At 50.5% G+C, this 20,438-nt stretch overlaps 2 protein-coding genes across 3 annotated transcripts in view; one reads left to right on the top strand and one right to left on the bottom strand.

Annotated features, from left to right (window-relative positions):
• Positions 1 to 1,881: 1,881 nt before the first annotated feature.
• ZNF784 (zinc finger protein 784) lies at positions 1,882 to 5,734 on the bottom strand. Its single transcript, XM_032263158.1, has 2 exons — positions 5,612 to 5,734; positions 1,882 to 3,825 (listed from the first exon to the last, which is right to left on the bottom strand). The coding sequence occupies exons 1-2, from the start codon at positions 5,687 to 5,689 to the stop codon at positions 2,929 to 2,931; spliced, it is 975 nt and encodes a 324-aa protein (XP_032119049.1). The 5' UTR covers positions 5,690 to 5,734; the 3' UTR covers positions 1,882 to 2,928.
• LOC116539908 (zinc finger protein 580) overlaps positions 5,583 to 20,438 on the top strand; it is a 19,982-nt gene continuing 5,126 nt past the window's right edge. Inside the window, exon 1 of one of the 2 annotated variants that reach the window (XM_032263143.1) lies at positions 5,583 to 5,614. The gene's annotated coding sequence lies outside the window, so the exon portion shown is untranslated. The remainder of the gene's footprint in view (positions 5,615 to 20,438) is intronic. The other variant, XM_032263145.1, reaches the window with a different exon arrangement.

Below are 20,438 nucleotides of genomic sequence, written 5' to 3'. Positions count from 1 at the left end.
AAATTGCACCACTGTGCTCCAGCCTGGATGACAAGAACAAGACTCCAACTAAAAAAAAAAACAAAAAACAAAAAAAACCTTGAAGCTAAAACTAGGTAAGAGAGCATGCCTGGGTGAGTCCTGTGTGACCCATGAGAGGGCAGCTACCCCTTGTGGCTGCATGTTCTAATGCTGAAGACCCAGCATAAGACAGACATTGTGCCAGTGCCCCCAGGGTTCAGGGTTTGGCAGCAATGTGGAAATGGAGTCTCACAATGTAAAGGACATGGAAGTATCACTGGGGGTTGAGCCAGCACAGAGAAGTGACCTTGCCAGAGTGGAAGGGGGGCTAGAAAAGCTTCTTGGGGAGAAGGTGATCCCTGAACAATGACATAAACCAACTGGAGTTTGCCAGGTAAAGAAGTGGCAACAATTGCCAGGCAGAGAGTGCAGCGTGTTGAACTAACTCCTGCTATTCTGGAGAATTTAAAACAGATTAGCATGGCTGAAGGTTGAGTTCTTGGAGGCTAAACCCTCAAGGGTCTTGAATTCCAAACGGTGGGGCTTGGGTGATTTTATAGACTAGAGGTTGGATACTGGCAGCTGCAAGGCCGAATATGACCAACACATTTTTGTTTATGCACTTTTAAAAAGGTCTTACTTAACTGCCAACTTTGGGAAATCAAAAGATTTTATGTAATGTGAACTAATGGAACTTCTGAAAGAGACAAATTAGCAACCTCGTCTGCATTCCAGAGCTGAGCAGCCGTTACCCTCTTCTGATGGGACACTCTCCAATTTGTTGAATCCCAACTCAGACCTGGTGGCAGTCCCCATATTTCATGTCACTGGTAATTTCTCCCTGAACCTGGCTGCCTTGTTCATGTGTTTACATTGCCACCCAGCTCCTGTAGGCATTCACATTTTCAAACCCTTCTCAAAGACACAAGGGCCTGGTGACAAGGATCTGTGTGGCTGCCATATGGAGGAAGAAGAGGACAGGTGGCTGGGCGTGGTGGCTCACGCCTGTAATCCCAGCACTTTGGGAGGCCTAGGAGGGTGGATCACCTGAGGTCAGGAGTTTGAGACCAGCTGGCCAACATGGTGAAACTCTTATCTCTACTAAAAATTTAAAAATTAGCTGGGCGTGGTGGCGGGCACCTGTAATCCCAGCTACTCGGGAGGCTGAGGCAGAAGAATTGCTTGAATTCAGGAGGCAGAGGTTGCAATGAGCTGATATTGCACCATTGGACTCCAGCCTGGGTGACAACAGCAAAACTCCATCTCAAAAAAAAAAAAAAAAGAAAGAAAGAGAAAGAGGGCAGTCCTGGGCGGGGAGCTGGGCTGCCATGCAGTTGTCTGTGTGTGAGACCACTGTTAGCTTGGTCTGCAAGTGCAGTGATGGTGAAAAGACATTCCAATTCCAAAGATATTTAACTGGCTCAATTGAGGGAAACTGATACGAGACTGGACACAAGGATGAGGGATGACAAAGGTTTAAACCTGCCCAGGTATACAGCTTGGGTGGTGGTGGTGCCAATGACATCAGAAGCATAGAGGTTTCTTTGAGGAAAATGGAATGAGTTCTGTTTACATTGTGAGTTGCCTATGAGTTATCTCATGGGGTGCACTGGGTGAAGAGAAAGGTGTGCAAATCAGAGACTCTCACTCAACTAGCATGCAAAGCACAGGACGTCCCTTCACTTTGCCCAACTTCCCTGACCCCCTTCTCCTACAGCTGAAGCACATAACACATAACCACACAGTGGGGCCTATTCACCCCCACCCCATTCTAAGGATGGGGAAACAGAATCCTGGAGGAAGGTATGATGCGACTCACTGCTGGTGGTGAGACCACAGTGTGGCCCCTCCTCCCCAAAGTGGACAATCTGAATACAAGACTGAGAGAGAAGCCCTTCACAATGTCCTTTAATAGGAACAGAACTGGAAGTTTCACACCTCCAGCTCCCAAGTCCTCCTCTGGCCCCTGCCACAGTGACTTCTTTGCTCCACACCCCGACCAGCCAGCCATGCTGCTGTCATGCCGTCACCCAGCCCTTCCTTGGGACTGCCTGGGACTATGGGGTAAGCTGTTTGCTTCCAGCTGGGAGTGGAGGAAATGAGGGAAACCTGGGGCTACCTTGTAGCTTGGGGGGGACCATGGGCTCTGAGCTTAAAGCTTTAGGAGGAGATGCTAGGTAGCTGCTTACTTTATGTGCTCTCAGTTGCCTCCAAAGAAGAATGGATGGGTTAAGCCCAGGCCACCATGGGGGTGAGGGGGAGTAGCCGCTCTTGGAGTCAAGATCCTATGGTCAGGCTTACATCCTTGAGGCTCAATCTCAGCTGTGACTTGGGGACCCTCTGGCTTTGAGGTGATGGGATCCCAGAGTCTCTTCACAGACAACCTGGTGGGTGTCTTCTGCCTGAGGGTGGGTAGGCATCCCAGGTCCAGTGCAGTGCAGTGAGGTAGGCAAGAGACTCCATCCTGGTCCACCCAAGGAGCCCCACCAGAGTCCACGGTTCGGTTGAGGGAGGACCAGAGCAGAAAACCATGGTGGACCCCAATTCCCCCGTTCCATTGGATCCGGACTACCCTTCTGAAGTGCCCAGGCTCTGCCGCGACAGGCTGGGTCTTGCACAAGGACAAGCCAACGAAGAAGCCATCAGAGCAGCGACATCCAGCCTGTGGGCCTTGCCTGTGGCCGCACACCTGTGGAGCTGCACCTGTCCCTCTCCTAGGTCTGGCAGAGGTGCTGCGTGGGCTTGTGGGAGTCTGGAGCACGGTCATCTGCCTCTGCTCTCCATCGCCAGCAGCTCACAGCGATCCCTATAGCTGTCATCTCTCCCCTAATCACCTCTCCTCCGTCCCCTGCCTCCGTTTTCCCACCCCCACCCCCTGGACCGGCCTCCTAAGTCCTCCTCAGCTAACCCATGTCCCTGGTCTGCAGCCTACTGGTCGGCCTCCACCTTCATCTTCGCGGTCTCCCCCCGGCCCTCTTCCGCGGGGTCCCCTGCCCCGCACCCACTCCCCAACACCTCAGCCGCCGCCGAGCCCAGCTGGCCCCCAGAGTCTCCCAGCCCAGGCCCCGGCCCGTGGAAGAAGTGGGTGCGCTGGTGCTTGCGGAAGTTGGAGGAGTTGTTGAAGGTGCGGTCGCAGAGCGTGCAGCGGAACGGGCGCTCGCCCGTGTGGATGCGGGCGTGGCCGCTCAGCACCGAGGACTGCGTGAAGCCCTTGCCGCAGATGCCACAGTGGTAGGGCCGCTCGCCCGTGTGCACGCGCTCATGGTCTCGCATGTCTGAGGAGCGGCGGAATGGCTTGGCGCAGAACCTACAGGCGAAAGGCTTCCCCACCGCCGCGCCCGCCGCTGCCGCCGCCATCACCACCTCCGCCCTCTCCGGGGCCACCCCGGGCCTCTGTTCTGCTGTGGCCACCGCGTCCGGAGGCCTCCGGGAGGTGCCCGGCTCCACCCCGTGCCGGTGCTGGTGCCGGAGCAGGGGTGCCAAGGCCTTGAAGGCCCGTGGGCAGAGCGCGCAACGGTAGGGCCGCTCCCCGGTGTGCAGGCTGTAGTGCGCGCGCAGGCTGGCGGGGCCCGGGCAGCTGTGGCCACACACGTGGCACCGGCTGGGGTCCCCGCCCTGCCCGCTTCCCTCGGCCCCAGCCAGGTGGCCATGTTCGTGGAACAGCAGCTCGGAAACCAGCCGGAAGGCAGCAGGGCACAAGGCACAGTGGAAAGAACCTGGCTCCGGGGGCTCGGGGACCAGCGTGGTGTCTGTCACCTTCACCACCTGGATCTCGATGAGGTCACTCGGGGGTGTGCCAGGGCGGCTGTCATCAGGCACCAGGACCTGGGCAAGGGGAGAAAAAGAGAAGCCTGTGGACCCTGCCTCAAGACCTCCCCAGCACATCCCAATTATTAAAGCTTCGGCTTCTTTGTTATTTTGAGACAGGGTCTCACTCTGTTTCAATCATGGCCTTTGCAGCCTTGAGCTCCTGGGCTGAAGTGATCCTCCCACTTCAGCTCCCTGAGTAGCTGGGACTACCTGCACCACCACACCCAGCTAATTTTAAAAAAAATTGTTTCTGCCACAGAGTGGTGTCTCAGGCCTGTAATCCCAGCACTTTGGAAGGCCAAGGCAGGTGGATCACTTGAGGTTAGAAGTTCGAAACCAGCCTGGCCAACATGTCGAAACCCTGTCTCTACTACATATGCAAAACTTAGCCAGGTGTTGTGGCGGGCACCTGTAATCCCAGCTACTTGGGGACTGAGACAGGAAAATTGCTTGAACCCGGGGGGGGTGGAGGTAGCAGTGAGATGAGATGGCACCACTGCACTCCAGCTCAGGCCGCAGGACAAGACACCACCTCAAACAACAATAACAAAAGATTTAGTGTTTGTTTGTTTTAAAGTAGAGGGTGTCCCACTACGTTGCCCAGGCTGGTCTCCAACTACTGGGCTCAAGAGATCCTTCTGCCAGAGTGTTGGGATTGCAGGCGTGAGCCACTGCGCCAGACCCATCCTCCAGGATTCTGTTGTGGTCTTATCAACATTTCCTCTCCTGTCCCAAATAAATCATAGATCCCACCTTTTCTCCTCCACCCTAGTTAAAGCCCCATCACCTGGCGCCTCCACAATTGAAAAACACAAGGAGATCTCTTTTCCTACTTCTGCTGCCTTGTAACCCATCTCCCTAGAATAGCCTGCAGGTCTTTTGAAAATGTAAATCAGATCAAGTCATTTTTCGTACTCAAAACACTCCTATGGCTCCAAATGTACTTATCCTAAATCGTCACTATAATATCTGCGGAGATGTAGCTCCACTTATCTCTCTGACCCCAGCTTAAACATAAGCCGGCACCCAGCTGACTTCCCTCATCTAAATTTAGCTCCCCACCCCCACTCTAATGGCTCCATTTTTATTTCCTTTATAGAACATATCACCATAACTCATTTACTGTCTCTCTCCTCTCAAGAGACTGCAAGCTCCAAGGGAACACAGCCCTTGTCTGTCTTGGTCACTTCTCTATTTACAGAGCCCAAGAAGGAGCTAGATAAATGTTTGTTGAATGAATGAATATCCTCTGCGGCTCTCTAATTCCGAGTGAGGGAACGTGGAGGAAGTTCCAAAGTCACCTAGACCACTCACTTCTACCCTCAATTCCTCCCTTGGGCATTGGACCCTTGCAGAATTATCCCCAACCCCAACATAGAGATTCCCATCATAATCCCCTACACCTTTCAGGGTCACCTTTCCAACCTTCTACTGTAGAATTGGCCATAGAATTTATGACGCCCCGCCCCTCACAAGGCTCCACCCCAGTTATGCAAATTGCCCCTGGTAAACCCTGTTCCCTGAACCCATACCCGCCGGACAGACAACACCGTTCTCCGACTCCTCTCCATTCAGGCCCCGCCCACTGTCTCATAGGCCCCTCCCAACGCCCCGCCCACTGTCTCATAGGCTCCTCCCCTGTCCCGCCCCTTGCGTAATCCCCAAGAAGCCCCACCCCCAGGGCCATAGCACTAAACACCTCCCCCGCCCACCCCTCATAGGCCCCGCCCCGGCCCCGCCCCCTACACTACGACTTCCTCCCATCTCAAGCCCCAGGCCCAGGCCCCTTCCTCGCCCGCACCAGGTCCGGTGGCTCCTGAGATCGCGACTCCGGGGTCGGTGAGCTCGGACTCTGGGGCTCCGGGCGCGCAGCGGCCATCTTGTGCCCAAGCCCCGCCCCCGAGGCCAGTGTTCGCTTTGGAAGGGGGTGAGGCTCCAACTGGCGTAAGAGCTACTGCGCAGGCGCACTGTGGGGCGGCGAGCCGGCGTGGCGTGGCGTGGCGTGGCGTGGCGTGGCGTGGCGTGGCGTGGCGTGGCGTGGCGTGGCGTGGCGTGGCGTGGCGTGGCGTGGCGTGGCGGCTGTGTCCGGGAGAAAGTGAGTTGTTCCCTCGCTAGTTACCTGTTGGTCCCTCCTAGGGGACGCTCTGTGTGGCGCTGGGATGCCTGTAACACCCTGGAAACAAATCCGAACGTTCCTTCACCAACATAGGCCGACTCGAGGCCCTAGCAGTCAGGGGAACCTCAGTAGAACTGAAGAAGCTTTGCTTTGTTTCCACAGTAAACGTTTTTGTGGTTACCTCCGCACTGCTCATGATAACGTAATGACGCCAAGTTTATGCATGTAAGGATTTTTTAAATGTCGCTGTAGGGCGGGTGCGGTGGCTTCTGCCTGTATTCTCAGCTATTCGGGAGGCTGAGATGGGAGGATGGCGTGAGGACAGGAGGTCGAGGCTGTAGTGAGCTATGATCTCGCCACTGCATCCACCTGAGCGACAGAGAGAGACTCTGTCAAAAAAAAAAAAAAAAAAAAAAAAAAAAAGGCAGTGTAGAGAAAAATACTCAGTAAACAGCAACACGGGTAGTCCTGGGAGGGTGCAAAAAACGGCAAGCTGATGTTATGTTAGGGAGGAAAGAGCTCAAAGACGCAGGGTTTTCGGCAGCACCAAGGACAGGGCTCTTCTGAGCTGCCCAGTTTAGTCATTCCCGGCTGGGTCACCTTAGATAAGTCACCCCACTTCTCTGGACCATTTCTCTTTCTTTTGTATACAGTTGTAGAACATTGCGACAACCCACTGAGAAGAGATATGGGAGAGTTTGGAAATATCTTTAAATCGTTTTCCTGAAAGGGCAGGATAGGAGATACTTAAACATGATCCTAATCATGATCCTTTCATTCATAAATATATGTGAAAATTATATGATATATTGGCATAAAATAAAATAAACACCACTTAGGCTAAATTATCTCCTCCTCCTCTTCCTTCTTCTTCTTCTTCTTCTTTTTTTTTTTTTTTTTTTTTTTTTTTTTTTTTTTTGAGGGAGTTTCGCTCTCCTTACCCAGGCTGGAGTGCAATGGCACGATCTCGGCTCACCGCAACCTCTGCCTCCTGGGTTCAGACAATTCTCCTGCCTCAGCCTCCTGAGTAGCTGGGATTACAGGCATGCGCCACCATGCCCAGCTAATGTTTTGTATTTTTAGTAGAGACGGGGTTTCACCGTGTTGACCAGGATGGTCTCGATCTCTTGACCTCGTGATCCACCCGCCTCGGCCTCCCAAAGTGCTGGGATTACAGGCTTGAGCCACCGCGCCCGGCCTTCTTTCTTCTTCTTTTATAGAGATGGGGGTCTTGCTGTTTTGCCCAGGCTGGTCTTGAACACTTTGCCTTAAGCAATCCTTCTGCTTTGGGTTTCCAAAGCTATATTCCTCTTTCTTTTCTTTCGATTTTAAAATTAATTTTTTAATTTTTTAGGTTACTAAGAGTATCACGGGCCCTAGGCACTGTATCTGCTACTGTATTTAATGCACAAATCAGCCCTTTTTGCCCGTTTCCTAATTTGCAAAATGAGGATGATAATAAAACCTAATTCACACAGTTGCTATGATGATAAAAGAAGTCATTACATGTAAAGTATTTTGGACACTGTATGGCACACAGTAGGTGCTATGAGTTAGCTATAATCATTATTACCAACTGACACTCCAACTAGCAATTAATGGGGACCTCTGTTGCTTAACATTCTTATCAGTATCTGATAGTCAAACTTTAACATGTTCGATAATCTCTTGGGTATGAAATCTCTTCTTTCCTTTTCTTCTTTCTCCTTCCTTCCTTCCTTCCTTCCTTCCTTCCTTCCTTCCTTCCTTCCTTTCGTCTCTTTCTTTCTCTCTCTCTCTCTCTCTTTCTTTCTTTCAGCTGGACAGTGATAGCGTCATCTCAGCTCACTGCAACCTCTGCCTCCCAGGTTCAAGTGAATCTCCTGCCTCAGCTTCCCAAGTAGCTGGTACTACAGGCATAACATGTCATTACATTATCACGAGTGGTGCAGAGGTAACCACAAAAACCTTTACTGTGGAAACAAAGCAAAGCCTCTTGAGTTCTACGAAGGTTCCGCTGACTGCTAAAGCCTCAAGTTGGCCTGCGTTGGTTTAGAAGGAACGTTTGGATTTGTTCCCAGGCTGTTCCAGCCAACCTAATTTTTGTATTTTTTTAGTAGAGATGAAGTTTCACTATATGTTGGCCAGGCAGGTCTCGAACTCCTAACCTCAGTTGAACCTCCCACCTTGGCCTCCCAAAAGTGCTGGGATTACCGGCACAAGCCACTGCGGCTGGCCTATTTCTTATTGAGAATCTCTTTGTTAAATGAGATCATTCATAGCACACAGAACTCATCCCCCAGTCTTCCTTTTTTGAGAGCTGGAAGTGAGTCATCTCTGCATCCCTACAGAGAAGGCATGTATATGCCTCAGTGAATGTTTGGTAAATGAATGACTGAGAGATTGAATTAATGTGGGTAGAAGAATTTTGTACCAGAGCTTAAGGCTACTAAATATTTTTGTTCCCTTTTTTTTCTCCCATTCCCACTAAAGCTATTAAATAGTCACAGAAGAGAGCACTGTTTAGTGGAATTACCATAAGCTTTCAAATCAGGCAAACCTGGGTCCAGATCCGTGTATCCGCTTGCTGCACAACTCTGGGCAAGCGATGTCCCCTCTATGTGTCTAGTTGACATCTACAAAGTGGGCACCATAATGCCATTTGGCAGGGCTGTAGTTAGAATGCCACAGGTTGAGAATGCCAAAGGTCTATGTCATGCCTGGAGTCAACTGGTGCTCAATAAATGTGGGTTCTTGCTGGATGCAGTGGCCCCGTCTCTACTAAAAATACAAAAATTAACAGCCCTAGTGTTGTGCCCCTGTAGTCCCAGCTACCTGGGGAGCTGAGGCAGGAGGAGTGCTTGAGCTTGGGAAGTTGAAGCTGCAGTGAGCTGAGATCACACCACTGCACTCTGGCCTGGATGACAAAGTGAGAGACCCTGTCTCAAAAAATAAATAAACATAAAATAAATAAATATAAACTTTAAAAATAAATGTGGGTTTCTTGCCTTTTCACCTGTTGTCTGGCTTCTGAGTCCCTCGGTGCCAGCATAACACTAACAGTCTATTGTATGACTTGAGGCCAGAAGTCCCGACACATGGAGCCATCAGAAAATGGCTGCTGGGCACGGTGGCTCAAGCCTGCAATCCCAGCACTTTGGGAGGCTGAGGTGGGCAGATCACAAGGTCAGGAGTTCGAGACCAGCCTGGCCAACACGGTGAAACCCCCGTCTCTACTGAAAGTACAAAAAAAATTGAGATAGGTGTGGTGGCAGGCACCTGTAATCCCAGCTACTCGGGATGCTGAGGCAGGAGACATGCTTAAACTGGGAGGTGGAGGTTGCAGTGAGCCAAGATCACACCACTGCATTACAGCCTGGGCAACAGGGTGAGACTCATCTCAAAAAAAAAAAAAAAAAAAAAAAAAAGAGAGAAAGAGAAAGAAAAAAAAGGAAATGGCAGAAAGTCTTGAACTTGGAATCAGAAGATTTGTCTCACTTCTTTCTGTCTCTACCTTCCTGTAAAACCTGAGCACATTACTTCTCCTCACTGAGCCTAGATTTCCTGCCTTTTAAAAGAAATTGGCTAATAGAGTTAGCTTAATGGCTCTGCAATTCCTCTCCCTTTCATTTTTCTATGTACCCAAGAAAAATGAAAATATACATTCACACAAAAACTTGGAAACAAATGCTTATATAGCAGTATTATTCATAATAGTAAAAAAGCAGAAACAACCCAAATGCCCATAAACATAAACAAAATGTGATATATCCATACAGTGGAATGTTATTTGGCTATAAATAAATAAATAAAATACTGATGCTTGCTACAACAAGTATCAGTTGGATGGATGAATCTTTAAAGCCTCCTTCTAACTTAGAGGCAGGGAAGGGTGTGTGGTGGGAGGGGGGATGAATGAAGGTTGGTTAATGGGTACCAACATACAGTTATATAGAAGACATACTTTTTTTTTTTTTTTTTTAAAGGAGTTTCACTCTTGTTGCCCAGGCTGGAGTGCAATGGCGAAATCTTGGCTCACTGCAACCTCTGCCTCTTGGGTTCAAGCCATTCTCCTGACTCAGCCTCCCAAGCAGCTGAGATTACCAGTGCCCACCACCACACCCAGCTAAAGTTTTTTGTATTTTCAGTCGAGACCAGGTTTCACCACGTTGGCCAGGCTGGTCTTGAACTCCTGACCTCAGGTGATCCACCTGCCTTGGTCTCCCAAAGTGCTGGAATTACAGGCAATGAGCCACTCTGCCCAGCCTCTTTGTGTTTTTTTTTTTGAGACGGAGTCTCACTCTGTTGCCAGGCTGGAGTGCAGTGAGCTGAGATTGTGTCACTGCCCCCACCTCCTGGGTTCAAGTGATTCTCCTGGCTCAGCCTCCCGAGTAGCTGGGATTACAGGCATGCGCCACCACATGGGCCCGGCTAATATTTTTTTTTAGTAGAGACAGGGTTTTACCATGTTGGCCAGGCTTGTCTCGAACTCCTGACCTCAGGTGATCCACCTGCCTTGGCCTCTTAAAGTGATGGGATTACAGGCCTTCCACAGCTGTATGATACTTTCCTCCCTACATCCTTCGGTCTGTTCACACCACAACAGTTTACAGTTTAAGAAAGTTTTGTTTCAGATAGATTCACGACAGTTGTAGTTTCAGTATTGTCAAGTTTAGGAAAATCATAATCACGTTTCTTTCAGGTATGAATTTAAGTTTAGAGGGCATGGGAAACTTTTTTGAGCAATGACTAATCTTAAACACTTGGAATTGTTGGCACGTATTACGTAGGGAATAGTTGTCCCCGCGAGGAGCCTCTGAAGCTTAAGCTTTATTAGCTTTGTGGTAAATCCACCTGAACAGCTATGTTTAACTACTTTTAAGGGGAAGAGTAATATCCGCATTCCTACCCAAAGAGGGAATCCTGATAGGCAAGACAGGACTCCGACTTGGAACCTGATTGCCGGTGCCCTCCACGCCTCTCTTAGGATCCTTCTTGTCGCTACCTGCTCTGCCTATCTTCAAACAGAAAAACGCGGAATTTTCCAGGACGGAGACTCGGGAACCCCAACTGGCTCCAGGCTGACTCGTTCCGAGCGAGTTCCTCCCTGGGCCTCATGTTTTCGTCTATGTTGTGAGATGGGCACTTCCTGATCTCCCTGTTGGTCCCAGCGCTGTCAGAACAAAAATGAACAAGGGTCAGGAAGCCCCGCTGAGGAGAGTGATCTTTTGGAAAATTGGTGGGGCGGGGCGGGGAGGAATCCCACGTATTGAAGGGGGTGGTGTAGGTCCCAGGGGAGAGCGGCTCCTTCCTCTCGGAGCCTTGTGTTTCCAGCCGGAACGTATTCGCAAAGGACCCAAAACACGACCCTGCTTCCCAGGGACTCCCCCTAGAAGTCATGGCTCGGGCCTTCCCTAAAAGCAATCTCACTGGCCACCGTTTATGCTGGGCTGGACCAGAGAGGCAGCCCGAATAGCCGACCCAACCCGAGCAGGATCCGCCAGCCCCAGCGTGGAGGAGCTTGGAGAAAGAGCGGATGTAACAAGCAGGAGGTTTGGGCCTGGGGGGGGCGGGGGGGGGGACCATAGAGAGGTGAGCGCGTAGAGGGGCCAGCGTGGGCGGGGAGACGAGAGGAAGCCTGCGGGTAGATGGGCAAGAAGGGAAAACCCTAGAGACGCGGGGCGGCTAGACGGGCCGTCTCGAGCAAGGTGCGGCGTGGGGCGGGCAGCTGGCCTCCGAAGGCGGGAACGGAAAACGGATCTGCTTGGGTTGAGAGATGCTGGCGTGTTGGGAGGACGTTAGTCTCAGTCCAACGCTACCAGCGTGCCCTAGAGCTGTGAACTCTGTCGGCTTCATATTGGTCACTTGTAAAACAGGAGTGATTCTGTTACCTCTCAGGGTGATGAAATAAAACCGTGTATGAAAGGACCAAGCATAATGCCTTTGCACAGACAATATGGGGCACCTGGGAACGGGTGCTAGTTTCCCACGCCGAAATTCTTTCTGCAGCGCTGAAGTTCATCAGGGAATTAAAACCAGGCACTTGTTCATTAAAAGAGAGAGAGAGAGATCTGAGGATTCCCCATGTAATCACTCTCGAAGTCTCTCCATCTCCAAAGATTCCCCATGTAATCACTCTCGAGGTCTCTCCATCTACAAAGCCACGTCCCTAGCTCAGACCGCATTTGTCCTCATCTGGGTCACAGCATCAGCCCAGCCTCCTCCCTAGTCTCTCGGCTCCCAACGCAGCCGCTTAACACACGCAGACAGATCTTTATTTGTTTTGAGATGGAGTCTTGCTCTGTAGTGTTGTATTTGACCGGAGCGTAGAAAGTTATCACAAAACAAAAGTATGCCAGATTGCAGGGTCATTTATTTATGCCGGCGACCACAGAGGACTCACGTCTCTCCAACCTGTGGTGGCAACAGGAGGGTGCCACGATTTTTTATACCCGAAAAACCACCTTGGGAGTGGGGGTGAGGGGCGGGGATGGGGATGAAAAGGCTTCAGACATTCCGAGGGCTAGTGGATTCTGTGATTCACCTCCTGGGTGGAGACAAGGGCGGGGGTCTCCGGACACTCCAAGGGCTAGGGGACTTTTGTCATTCTGTTTGTTACCTCAGTGGTTTACAGAAGTCAGGATATACATTTGTTTACACATCGTCTGGGTGGTGATAGAAGTCATAGATTTTAGCAGTTACTGATAAGAAAAGGCAAGCAGTTTTACATAGTTTTGAGGAACAAACTGGCAGTTCTATTCACAGAGGCCAAGGACAGTAGTTACTGTAAGGAGAATGGGGCAGCCACTTCAACTTATCTAAAAACAGTTTTGCATTCTATAAAATAGTTTTTCTCTGGTTCTGGCTCTAGGCCAGCACAATATCACATGTAGTCTCTGAGCTCGAGAGTGCAATGGCGCAATCTCGGGCTCACTGCAACCTCCGCCTCCCGGCTTCAAGCGATTCTCCTGCCTCAGCCTCCTTAGTAGCTGGGACTACGGGCGTGCGCCACCACGTCCGGCGTGCGTGTGTGTGTGTGTGTGTGTGTGTGTGTGTGTGTTTAGTAAAGACGGGGTTTCACCATGTTGGCCATGCGGGCCTCTAACTCTTGATCTCAAATGATCCGCCCTCCTCAGCCTCCCAAAGTGCTGGGATTACAGGCGTGAGCCACCGGACCCGGCCACAGACAGATCTTTCTAAAACGCTTTCTAAAACCTGTGCTTTTCCCAGCTCTAATCTCTTCTGCTGCTTCCTCTTGACTCAAGACAAAAAATAAAATAAAATAAAATCAATTCCTCAGTCTGGCATTTGAGGGCATTCATGAGGTAGTGTCGGAGGAACGGTCCAGCCTCACCTCTCACGACTTTGTGCTCTACCCTTACCCTTTCACATGTCCAGGTGCTAAGCGTTGGACTGTTCCAGCAGCCTCATTTAACCGTTTTTGTTTTTGTTTTTGTTTTAGATGGAGTCTTGCTCTTTTGCCCAGGCTGGAGTGCACTGTCGCCATTTCCGTTCACTGCAACCTCTGCCTCCTGGGTTCCAGTGATTCTCCGGCCTCAGCCCCCTGAGTAGCTGGGATTACAGGTGTGCACCACCACGCCCAGCTAATTTTTGTGTTTCTAGTAGAGACGGTTTCACCATATTGGCCAGGATGGTCTCTAACTCCTGAGCTTATGATGTTCCCACCTCACCCTCCCTAAGTGCTATGATTACAGGCCTGAGCCACCGCACCCGGCCAAGTAACCATTCTTGTGTAACTTGTTCATTTTTTTTTTTTTTCAGGACTTATTTCCTCTGGAAAGCCACTTTTGACTTCTGCCTACCTCCATCTCCCAGGCAGAGGGAGGCACCCCTGCAGCTCCTCTCCTGTGTGGCTTTTAGGCCATTCTTTCTAGAGGAATCCCAATGCTCTCACCAAATGGTGTTCCCCTGCAGCTCAGAACCCTCCCATGATGCCCCAGTGCCTCTGGCACAAAGTCCAAGTTCTTTAGTCAGGTACTTGTAGATATCTCCACCAGCATCGTCCCTTGCTTGGTACATTGTCTATGCTCAGTTGCCCTGAAAAATGAATAGTTCGTGGCCAGTGTGGTGGCTCATGCTTGTAATTCCAGCACTTTGGGAGGCCAAAGCGGGTGGATCATGAGGTCAGGAGTTCAAGGCCAGCCTGTCCAAGATGGTGAAACCCTGTCTCTACTAAAAATACAAAAATTAGCTGGGTGCGGTGGTGGGCACCTGCAATCCCAGCTACTCAGGAGGCTGAGGCAGGAGAATTGCTTGAACCCGGGAGACCTCTAGACTGCATTTCAGCGACAAAGCAAGCCTCTGTCTAAAAAAAAAAAAAAAAAAAAAGTTAAATTTATAAGACGTTTGAAACTGGATCACAGTGATCTTTGGGAGAAGTCAAAACAGTGATTACCCTCCATGGAGCTAATGACTAACAGAAGGTATGAGGCCAAAATGTTCTCTAACCCAATCTGGGTACTGGTTATATGATGATGTACTTGTGCAAAAATTCACTGATCTGTAACCTTAAGACTTGTGTACATTAATCTCTGTAACTTATGTCTCAATATATAGAAATAAAATGAGGTTAGGCATGGTGGCTCACACCTGTAATTCCAGCATACTGGGAAGTCAAGGCGGGAGGACTGCTTGTGCCCAAGAGTTCAAGACCAGCCTAGGCAAAATGGCAAAACTGTCTCTACAAAGAATATAAACATTAGCTGGTCATGGTGGTACACACTAATAGTAGTCCCAGTTACTCAGGAGGCTGAGAAATGGGAAGATCCCTTGAACCCAGGAGGTAGAGGCTGCAGTGAGTCACGAACATACCACTGCACTCCAGTCTGAGTGACAGAACAAGCCCTTGTCTAAATAAATAAATAAAATGGAAAAAAAGGATGACTTCTTTTGGGGTCAGATGGGCAAACTGAGCCACCAGGTGGGGAATGAAGCCCCCAGTGGCTCTCAGTTCCTCCTGGAAAAGACTGATTGTTTTCAGACCAGATATAGGATCCTGTCATTTCTAAGCTGCCTATTAAAACATGATATTTTTGCCACACAATCCTAATCCTTCAAGACAGTCTGCACTGAAGCAAGAAGGAAGCATTTTCATGAATTCACAGGGCTCTGGGTGAACAGAAACAAAGGCCCACTTTCTCATTTTCCTAACTTTTATTTGCCAGCACTGACTCTCAGCATGTGGCTGACCAGTCCAGACCACACCATCCACCTGTTCTGGGGCTTCTGTTTCACATCAGGAAACATGTTCCGCAAGGAAGCGCTCCATCATTCCCAACCTCTACTTTCTTCAGAGTGTCGCCAGTTGTATCCCTGAAGGGCCACAGCCACAATTCCCTAAAAATCAAGATACTTAGATGAGGACGTGTAAAGACCTCCTGAACTTTGTGTTCCAATCCTGACTCTGCCATCCACTCACAGTGACCAACTTTTCTTTTTTTTGAGACAGAGTCTTGTTTTGTCACCCATGCTGGAGCGCAGTGGCACAATCATAGCTCACTGCAGCCTCAAACTCTTTGGCTCAAGTGATCCTCCCACCTCAGCCTCCTGAGTAACTTGGACTACAAGTGCTTATGCCATCATGCCCAGCTAAGTTTTGTAATTTTTTTTTTTTTTTTTTTTTTTTTGGTAGAGACAGGGCTTCACCATGTTGCCCAGGCTGGTCTTGAACTCCTTCCTGGATTCAAGCAATCCTCCCACCTTGACCTCCCAAAGTGCCAGGATGACAGACGTGAGCTACCATGTCTAGCCGCTATCATTCCATTCAACCTCTCTGGTCCTCAGTTTCCTTATCTATGACATGTTAGTGCTGAATTTGAGAAACCAAAAGGTCTTCCTCTTCCAAATTGTAGTCATGAGTTACATAAGTTTCCTTAGTGAGGCTGAGCGAGTCTTCGAAATTGAGTTTTTGTAGATTAGAGGAAACACAGTAGTCCCTACCTACTTTTCCCAGGTCCTAAGGTGGGTGAGATAGTTTGATATTTTGGTCTTTGTCGCCCCCGTGAGGCTTAGGAGGGTTCCCAGTCAAAGCAGTTGTCCAATAAAGATCAATCAGGCCAGGTGTGATGGCTGACACCTGTAACCCCAGCACTTTGGGAGGCCAAGGCAGGTGGATCACCTGACGTTGGGAGTTTGAGGCCAGCCTGGCCAGCATGGTAAAAGCTGTCTCCACTAAAAAATACAAAAAATTAGCTTGGCATGGTGGTGGGTGCCTGTAATCCCAGCTACTCGAGAAGCTAAGGCAGGAGAATCGCTTGAACCCTAGAGACAGGTTGCAGTGAGCCGAGATGGGGCCATTGGACTCGAGTCTGGGTGACAGAGTGAGACTCCGTCTCAGAAAAGAAAGTGTAGAGTTTGGGCCAGGCGCAGTGGCTCACACCTGTAATCCCAGAACTTTGGGAGGCTGAGACAGGTGGATCACGGGTCAGGAGTTTGAGATCAGCCTCGCCAACATGGTGAAACCCCATCTCTACTAAAAATACAAAAAATTAGTTGGGCATGGTGGCATGTGCCTGTAGTCCCAGCTACTCAGGAGGTTGAGGCAGGAGAATTACTTGAACCTGGGAGGTGGAGGTTGCAGTGAGCCAAGATCGCACCACTGCACTCCAGCCCAGGTAACAGAGCGAGACTCCATCCCAAAAAGAAAAAAAAAAAAAGGAAAGTGTAAAGTTTGGGCAGATAGAAAGCCTTAAAAAATCAGCCCCTAGGAGAAATGAGGGGTTTAAGGAGTAGGGAAATGGAGGATTAAATAGGTAAGAAACATTGGGGGATACGGGATTCTTTCATTACCTCAACCCTTAGGCTGCCTCTCCCTACTTTAAGTGAATGCATTTTCTTTTCTTTTTTTCTTCCTAACATATTCTATCATATTAGTTAATGCATTTTCTTTCGTCTTTTTTTTTAGACGGAGTTTTGTTCTTGTCGCCCAGGCTGGAGTGCAATGACCTGATCTCGGCTCACTGCAACCTCTGACTCCCGGGTTCAAGCGATTCTCCCGAGTAGCTATGATCACAGGCGCCGCCACCAAGCCCGGCTAGTTTTTGTAATTTTTTTTTTTTTTTTTCTGTATTTGAGACGGAGTTTCCCTGTTGTTACCCAGGCTGGAGTGCAATGGCACGATCTCAGCTCACCGCAACCTCCGCCTCCCGGGTTCAGGCAATTCTCCTGCCCCAGCCTCCTGAGTCGCTGGGATTACAGGCACGCGCCACCATGCCCAGCTAATTTTTTGTATTTTTGGTAGAGACGGGGTTTCACCATGTTGACCAGGATGGTCTCGATCTCTTGACCTCGTGATCCACCCGTCTCGGCCTCCCAAAGTGCTGGGATTACAGGCTTGAGCCACCGCGCCCGGCCTTAGTTTTTGTATTTTTAATAGAGACGGGGGTTTCACCATGTTGGCCAGGATGGTCTCGAACTCCTGATCTCGTGATCTGCCCGCCTCGGCCTCCCAAAGTGCTGGGATTACAAGCGTGAGCTACCGCGCCGGGCCTGATAAAGTGACTGTTTAAGAAAAGTCCTTTTTTTTTTTTTTTTGGACAAAAGCCACCTCTCTTGTATTCCCTCCCTCAACATCCAGCACTGCGCCAAATTGTGATTTCATTTTAACTTCCGTGTATTGTGTGTGGAGCAGCAGCAAGGTGCGCGACCCAGGAACCTTTCTCTCGCGTGTGCGTTTCTGGCCGGAGTGCTTTCGTGATGCTTTTGGAACCCGGAAGCTGCTGGAGAAGTCGGAGTATTTCAGAAGTCGTCCCTGCGACTACTTCCGGACTTAAAAGTTTGCTGCGTAGGGAGAGGGCGACCGTTCCGGGCTCCGGGGAGTGAGCAGGTTCAGCAGGTTCAGGATTCTTAAGAGTCCTGCCCAAGTGAAGGACTTGCGGTGTGGCACAGAGTGGCCGCCAGGGCAGTGGGCATTGGAAACTGAGGTCCTGCGAGGAAGGCTCGGGGAGGGGCTGCGGAGACCGGGGACGAGGTATAGGAAGTGGAGGGCAGAAAGCCTTGAGAGTGGACTTCGTGGATCCCAGTTGTCCCCTAGGGGACAAGGGGTTATTGCATGGGAAGACAAAGTGGGATGAATAGTGGACCTTGAGAAGAGGGGGTGGCCCGGAAATGTTCCTGAAGGAGGTAGGACCCAGACTGCAGGCTGTGGAGGGTTTGGGCAGCCAGAGGGAGGTGAGGGTGCTGGAGCTGGGGTCATTCGGTCACTCTGGCCGGAGATCCGAGTGGCCTCTGCCCGCTGTGCGCTGTGGAGTGCATCTGATTGCCAGCCTCGCTGGACCGTTGAGAGGATTCATCGAGACCGTGGATATGAACACGCAGTGTGAACTGAAGTTTGGGGACATGAGTAATCGATCACTGTGGCCCAAGATTTGAGGTGTAAATGGAGACGTCAGAAAGATTCGCTGCAGCTGTCTGGAACAGGTTGGGTGAGGTGCAAGGGTGGGAAAGGTGGCCTTGGCTAGGTTGTGAGAGGCCTCAGCCAGGCTGAGGGGGTTATACTGTAGGGAGGATTTTAAGCAGAGGAGCTGGTGGACTGGTGAGCAGGGCATATAGGAGACACCTGGCCAATTTGAGCGGTCAGAAGACATAATTCTAGAAGGCTAAGGGGAAGGCTGCCGGTAGTCAAGGGGAAGAATTCCCAGGGCAAGGAAAGCACATACACCTTTCCGTATGGAGCCGTGTAAATTCAAGGTCTGGCCAGGGGGCTGTGAGATGCCATGTGTGCTTGGAGCACAGGAAGAGAGGTGAGGTGGGAAAGTGGCTGGGTCACCTCACAAAGGGCCTCAAATTCTAGGCTGAGAAACTCGCACTTGGTCCTGAGGGTGAAGGGCGCAGGGAGACTGTTACGCATGGTGCTAAAGTTGCATCAACACAGCTGTGAGAAGAATCTGTCGGGGTCAGGCCAGTGTGGGAGGGGAACAGGAGGTCAGGGTACCAGGGAGAAGGCTGGTATGGTGGTCCAGGTGAGAAGGGAGGGGCCCGAGCTGAGCTTGGAGAATGGAGGGGAGTAGCCAGCTCTTAAGAACATTTCAGGGGGTGGAGGTGATGGAACTTAACGCTTGCCTGGCTTTGGGGAAACAGGGAGTGGGAGGAAATGAGGGCATTCAAAGTTCTAGATGCTATGGTTTCCCCATGATCATGTCTTGGGGGTGAGCAGAGGTTCTGTTTGGTGGGGAGTTGGGTAGGGAAGTAATGCTTGGCTTTCGGATGGGGCAATCAGATTCATTCATTTATTCATTTAACCAATATCGAATTGATTTCCTACCCTTTCCTGAGACCTTTGATAGATTCTGAGAGTAGAATGTTGACCAGGATGGAGCTGGGCCTTGGAGAGTGGGGAAGACAGGCAGTAGATCAGCGAGGCCATCATGGATCGTGCTGTGGGATATGAGGGAAATGAACAGACAGAGGGCACCTCAAGCTGACACGGTTGCTAAAGGCTGCTATGACCGAGTGTTATGTGAGCTGAAATCAGAATGGCCAGGAAGGAGTCACTCTTGTGAGGGGCTGAAAGGAACATCACAGAGAGGGAAAGAGCAAGTGCAAAGGCTCTGCAGATGGGAGAGGCTGGTGCAGCAGGCAAGGGACAGGCAGCACCGTGGCACCCAGAAGGAAAGGGGCCAGTCTACACCGGGCCTTGCAGAGTGTCTGGGTTTACTCTAAGGGTAGAGGGGAAGGTTTTGATCACAGGGCACTGCAGTCTCAAACTCCTGGGCTCAGGCAATCCTGTCTCAGCTTCCTGGGTAGCTGGGATTGTAGGCAGGCACCACCACTCCTGCGTAATTATTATTATCATTTCTTTGGAGAGACAGGGTTTCAGTATGTTGCTCAGTCTCAAAGGGGAAGGTTTTAATTTAGGGAATAATTCTATGAGCTCAAAAAATCACTTGGAAATTGCCATAGAGAGGGAAGGGAGGCCAGACGCACTGGCTCACACCTGTAATCCCAGTACTTTGGGAGGCGGAGGCGGTGGATCGCTTGAGGCCAGGAGTTCAAGACTAGCCTGGGCAACACGGTGAAACCCTGTCTCTTCTAAAATAACAAAAAAGTAGCTGGGCATGGTGGCACGGCCTGTAATCCCAGCTACTTGGAAGGCTGAGGCAGGAGAATCATTTGAACCCAGGAGTTGGAGGCCGCAGTTAGCCGAGATCACACCACTGCACTCCAGCCTGGGCGACAGAATGAGAGTCTGTCTTAAAAACAACAATCAGGCTGGGCGCGGTGGCTCACGCCTGTAATCCCAGCACTTTGGGAGGCCGAGGCGGGCGGATCACGAGGTCAAGAGATCGAGACCATCCTGGTCAACACGGTGAAACCCCGTCTCTACTAAAAATACAAAAATTAGCTGGGCATGGTGGTGCACGCCTGTAGTCCCAGCTACTCGGGAGGCTGAGGCAGGAGAATTGCCTGAACCCAGGAGGCGGAGGTTGCCGTGAGCCAAGATCGCGCCATTGCACTCCAGCCTGGGGAACAAGAGCGAAACTCCGTCTCAAAAAAAAAAAAAAAAAAAAAAAAA

This window comes from Sapajus apella, unplaced genomic scaffold (genome assembly GCF_009761245.1).
Source record: "Sapajus apella isolate SASKATOON/1434 unplaced genomic scaffold, GSC_monkey_1.0 scaffold135, whole genome shotgun sequence".
NCBI classification, from domain to species: Eukaryota; Metazoa; Chordata; class Mammalia; order Primates; family Cebidae; genus Sapajus; species Sapajus apella.
Note: the sequence above shows the minus strand (reverse complement) of the source record. Positions and strands in the feature narration are given on the sequence as shown.

What these genes read in the sequence shown, in the direction of transcription:
- ZNF784 (XM_032263158.1), bottom strand. Translation starts at nt 5,689, where the DNA reads ATGGCCGCTGCGCGCCCGGAGCCCCAGAGTCCGAGCTCACCGACCCCG. An exon ending in CTCAGGAGCCACCGGACCTG is followed by an intron (nt 3,826 to 5,611) that starts GTGCGGGCGAGG and finishes CCCCTTGCCCAG; the next exon opens with GTCCTGGTGCCTGATGACAG.